The sequence below is a fragment of the Lactuca saligna genome, chromosome 1 (genome assembly GCF_052625555.1).
Source record: "Lactuca saligna cultivar CGN05327 chromosome 1, ASM5262555v1, whole genome shotgun sequence".
Lineage (NCBI taxonomy): Eukaryota > Viridiplantae > Streptophyta > Magnoliopsida > Asterales > Asteraceae > Lactuca > Lactuca saligna.
In genome coordinates, this window is record NC_136417.1 from 63,650,454 (window position 1) to 63,656,076 (window position 5,623).

A 5,623-nucleotide genomic window follows, 5' to 3' on the forward strand; every position below is an offset into this window, starting at 1 on the left:
ATTCGTTTTTTTGACCAAATACTCTCATATTTTCTTGCATTTCCAATTAACAAATTGATAATGTTTTTGAGTTGACAAAAATGTTATTATTCTAATAAAAATAAAAGAATTAAAAAAATGGAAGCTTAGATGATTTTCTTGCGTGTTGTTTAACTAGAAAGATAAATTATTGAAAACAATGATTAGACGTTTGTAATTCTTCTTCTTGGTATTTTTGATGTTTATTTGCTGAAACAAAATTATACTTTCAGGTCTCAAATTAATTTTTCAAGTTTCGCCCCGATATATATATATATATAAGTTTTAGAAACCGGGGTCAGGGTCAATAACTGGGGACCGATTCAACTAAACTATCAATTTTTTTAAAACATTGGAAAAAATACATGGATGTTTGGATATGTGTCCTCAAAATTATTACAACAAATTTAAGAAGAATAGTCAAAATGAAAATAATTAAATATTACCAAACAAGATAATTCACATTTGTTTTAAAAGTCAAATTTCTTTTTTTTTTTTTTTTTTTAATTTTATTTTATGTCTGTACTTATTTTTTTAATTTAGTTATTTTAGTCATAAAAACTTTAAAATTTTAAATTATAATCAATTTGATAGAACAACATATATAAGAATTATTAGTATATTTTAGAGCAAAAATAAAGAAATAACTTAGACAAATTTAGGGTTTACAAATTGCAATTAACCCCATGAATTGGAGACCCTTTTCTAGTGTGCTTGTGGGGGTATAAAGATTGGGAGAGTCCCATAAACGGCAGATTGTGAGCGTGAGAGAAGAAATCATCCCCTTTCTCTCTCTAAAAAACCTTCTCTATATATGTGGGTTTCGGCCCTCATCTTTGCCTCTTTCGCGTCTGAATTCCGAACAAAAATCGTACTCCCTGAGGTTCTTTTCAAGAAATCCATTACAAAAACCACATAAACTCACACACTTCAGACACAGATTGACACAAGGGATTGAGATTTTAGAGAGAGAAAGTGTTTTTCTGTATGCGATTGTCTCTACTTCATTCAATATACAATGTCCACTTTGTAGCGGACAAGGTAAATTTAATCATATGTATTGGAAGATTCAATTGTAATTAAATCGATCATCACTTCGTCTCTGTCTCTCTCTTTCTCTCTCTCTTGATGTCTGAAAAATCACAATTTTTTGTTTGATTCGTGCTATAAAGCGCCTTTAGAAAGGGGATAGTTCCGGGGGATTTTTTCGTGTTGTGATTTTCACTTTATTCGATTGAAAATTTCAAACTTTGCTATGGGAGCTTTATTTGGATTCTTAGTGAATTAAGATTTAGGGTATTGTGTAATTCCCGAGGTTTTTTTTTTTCTAGTTTTTTGGTCGGATCGATTACTCGCGAGATACATTGAGTTTTTGGAGAATTAGGGTTTCGATCGAGATTTGTGATTGGGGACTCTAACTTGGTCTGTTAGGACCTTCCTCCATTTGAGTGCATTTCTACATCGGTAGTCATGATTTTGAGAAATCTCTGATCTTCTTATCAAGGGCACACCTAGTATCGCATAGGCAGTGATCAGAGCTGGATTCACCATGGGGAAGTAGCACTGATGCTTTCGTATCTACAAAACCATCAAGGCAGAAGAATTGCTTTGTTTTTCCTTCAGAAACAACCACTCGGGTTTCCATAGTTTACACAAATTCTGCACCTTCTGTATTTTTTGTGCCTTTCATGTTTGGCTTTACAACTTAAGCATTTCCCTCCTGTTAGATTTTCTAGGTGTAGTAACTAGTAAGGAGCTTTTGATTTGGATTACAATCACTATTGAAGGTATAACTTAAGTTTGGTTCTGGGTGGTTTTGCAGTTTGAAACTGCGGGTTTCATGGAAGAAGAACATTGAATCTGGAAATGAGTGCAAGGACATGGTTAATGGAGAGGATAATAGTTGCTGGTTCCTTTCCACTTTGGGACTGCTGTTCTTGAAAGTATTTGAAAAAAAGCTTTTCTTCACCATTATCTCTAATACTTATCATTTGTGTAATTCGTGCAATGTCTCGGTGCTTTCCATTTCCACCACCTGGATATGAAAAGAAACCTACAACAGATGATCTTGACTTGCTGAAGAAGGTAAGTTGACCTATATAATCTTCAAATCTCTCCGAAATTTCTTACATTCTTATCAAAGATTGTTTCACTTGGTGCCTTTAAGCATGTTGCAACATGTGTTTGTCTGTTAATTCACCTTTTCCATTTGTAGATTTTTTACGCAGAGGCTTTTATTATAGATATCTTGACTAATGATTATAGAACATATATATAATATAACCTAGAAGTAATATTTTGCCCTAGATGTAAGTAGTAGGGTAACAGGGTATCTATCATTCGTGTTATCATGGTGTTTACATATGGAAATTGCATAACTTTACTTGCGTTTGCGACATTTTTAAATTTACAGTTCATATAAAGACAAATATTCGCTTGTGTTTTAAATGTGTATGCAATTTTTTGGCTATCTTTTACTATTAAACTCCATAACTTTTTTCTTGTCACATGTTTTAGACTTTGATGATGATGATGTCACCACTTGTAGAACATGTTAATTTTCAAAATTTTGTTGTGTTGTAGTTTATGCTTCCAAATGTTGTTAAGCTTTAACTTTTCCATGAAGTTAACTCATTTGAAGTAATGATGAAGCTTCTTGAAAAACACATGAAGTTAACTGGATTTTTTCTTTTATTCTTTTTAGTGTAATAATGGATTATCATCTTTACTTGTGTCAAAATTTAGGTGTTTTCTCTTCAAATAGGTATATACATTATGATGGCTTAATTAATGCTTTTATAAAAAGATGACGCGTGTTGTTTTATTAAAAAAGATTATTTTGAATGTCGAGAAGTTACGATAATACACAATAAATAAGATATAAAATTTCTTTAAAGGACTATATATGAATGAATTGCCCTTAGTGATCAATAGTTCAATACCCTTTTGGTTTTTTGGTTAATAAATGGAGAATATTTTCGTTACATGGTGCTCGATATATTCAATTACTTTTTGTGTTGTTTCTTGTTTCCATTTAAGGTCAAAGTCAGTTCTTTGACTTTTTCAGAACTTGTGTTTTTCAGGAAAAACGCAAAGAGAAGAAGCATAAAAAGGACAAGAAAGACAAAGAGAAAAAAGAAGGGAAAGAAAAAAGGGAAAAAGACAGAAGCGAAAGTAAACATAAAGAGAAAAAAGACAAGAAAGATAAACACCGAGACAAAAAGAAGGACAAAGAGAAGGGTAAAACCAGTACCCAAGATGAGGGGTATAATGGGGAAAAGCACAATGAACAAATTCAACAAATTCAAGAAAAGAAACACTCTCTTCAATTTCGAAATGGTGAATCCAATAAAGATAGAACCAATTCCTCAGATGACAAGAAACAACAATCGACACAATTCCAGGGGCAAAATGGGGATTTGGCACGAAACAGGGATACAGAGAATTTAAAATTTGTGCAGGAATTGGATAGAAGGATTAGAGATGAGGAAAAGGGAAGTGGTAGCCACCAGTTTTTTAATGAAGGTAGAAAAAGTAGTTATAACAACAAACTTGAGATGCAAAATGCAATTGCAAGAAGTAAGATCAATGGTGCTACTGCTACACCACCACCACCACCATCACAACCACCACAACCACCACCACCTCAACCACCTTTGGACAACAAGATTGAGAGGAGATTTGATCAGAAAGAGAAAGTGCAAGAAAGTGATGATAGAAGGGGAGATAAAAGGAAGCACAAAGATAGGGATAAACAAAGGGCAGGAAAGGAAAAAGATAATGAAAAGGAGAAAAAAGAGAAATCAAAAGAAAAAAATGAAAGAGAGAGGGAGAAGAATAAACATATGAAGAAGAGTGATTCACCAATGGCTACTCTTAATAATTTGTCTTCACATATTCTTGAAAATAGTTTTCATGAAGGGATCTTGAAGAAAAGGAAAGAAATGGAGACAAATGGTGTTTCTCATGGTGAGTTTTCTTTCTTTCTTTCTTTTGCTCAAAGTTTTGCTCATTTTTTGCTTATTATTTAGTTAAATTACTATTATTACAGAAAACGAGCCCAGGCCCAATAAGATGGCCCGGCCCATTTCCAATATCTCCCCGGAAAACGGAAGGCCCCAAAACCAAAACCCAAGCTCAAGTTTCTTAGATAACCAAAGGGAAAGAGAAAGGTCATCATCTCAAAATAATTTCAAAATGGGTGGTGGAAAAAGTCAAAAAGTCAACGGCATCATACCACCACCTTCCCCACCACTCTCAGCCTCTCTTCCCGCCAAAAAACCACCAATTCCTGCCTTCAATCATCTCCACCACAAACCCTCCCCCATAAAATCGCCTCCACCACCTGTAATTACAAATACAAACCATGTCACCGCCCACTCACCGCCACTCACCGCCACCAAGCCGCCACCACCACCTCCTCCAATTCCAATTCCAGTTCCTGTAAAACCTGTCTCCCGCCCTAAACCACCGCCAGCTGCCGTCAAGGCGGTGGCAGCGGCGGCACCACCACCTCCACCGCCCAAAAAGAAGGCGGAAACAGTCAAACCGCCACACCCCGATACAAAATACTTAAACCAAATACTCACGGTTCCGAAACCGGATGAGTGGTGTGGTGTTGACGACCAAGAATGGCTGTTTAGCACGGCGGCACCACCACTGCCGCCACGTGAGGCGGCAACAATGGCGGATGTGCAGGTATGGTCTGAAGCCAAGCACATAGAATCTGTTGATGTTTGTGCTTTGCCGTATGTTATTCCCTACTAATTCATTTTCAATGAGAACACAAAAAGAAAAACAAACAATTACAATCGATGTGGGAATTCATGATTCCGGAGTCAGTCAGTCAGTCAGTCACATTCTTTCTAATTCCATTCGCGGGTGTCATCGGAATCGGAATTGAAGAAAAGAAATGGAAAGTTTTTCCGTGAGGAGGTTGAGTTCATGAGATATATAAACGAAAATGGAAAGAAGAAGATTATGATGATGATGATGATGCATTGGTGGCTTTTCTGCAATGTTTATTGATATTTGCTAAAAATGCTAAAATGCACTTTGATGCTATGCTAACATGAGCGAGAGAGAGAGAGAGAGAGAAAGAGAGAGTGTAAAAGAAAAACTTGTTTTATGGTGTGGTGTGTTGTTACAATTTCACCACAATTTTTGATTTTGTAATATAGAACTATTTACATTATTACATGATGATGAAAAAATGTAAGATAGGTTAGGAGAGGGGTAAGATGGGGAACAAAAAGATATTAAAGAAAAGAGAGGTTGGGGAAATACATTTTGCTTTGCTACTTATATTGCTTTATCTATTATTATCCTCTTTATTTTTATATTTTTTATTGGTTTTTTTCATTGCCAAAATACAAAAACATCTAGTCATAAGTTAATCATGGTGTTGCAATTAATATAATTTGTGTGAAACATGCATAAATTATTTAATAATGATTTTCTTTTAGTAAAAATGGTTGTGTTTTGAGCAACTTCTCTTGAAAGAAAAAACAAGCTATTTATGGTTAAACAATGGAATTTGTTATTAATATGTTATCCTAAAGTGGATTGTGCTATGTGTGGGGTCTATTTTTTTTGTATACATATG

The 5,623-nt window shown here is 34.7% G+C and overlaps 1 protein-coding gene across 3 annotated transcripts; it reads left to right on the forward strand.

The window, feature by feature from the left end:
* Positions 1 to 763: 763 nt before the first annotated feature.
* On the forward strand, positions 764 to 5,359 carry LOC145038138 (myb-like protein X). Of its 3 annotated transcripts, none has more exons than XM_078986697.1 (4): positions 764 to 1,059; positions 1,841 to 2,103; positions 3,102 to 3,987; positions 4,070 to 5,359. In XM_078986697.1, exons 2-4 carry the CDS (start codon positions 2,026 to 2,028, stop codon positions 4,783 to 4,785), a joined length of 1,680 nt encoding a protein of 559 aa, XP_078842823.1. In that variant the 5' UTR covers positions 764 to 1,059; positions 1,841 to 2,025; the 3' UTR covers positions 4,786 to 5,359. The 3 variants fall into 3 exon arrangements, with proteins under 3 accessions (XP_078842823.1, XP_078842825.1, XP_078842824.1); XM_078986699.1 differs by lacking the exon at positions 764 to 1,059 and adding an exon at positions 1,071 to 1,754; XM_078986698.1 differs by lacking the exon at positions 764 to 1,059 and having other exon boundaries at positions 1,071 to 2,103.
* The last annotated feature ends 264 nt before the right edge of the window (positions 5,360 to 5,623 follow it).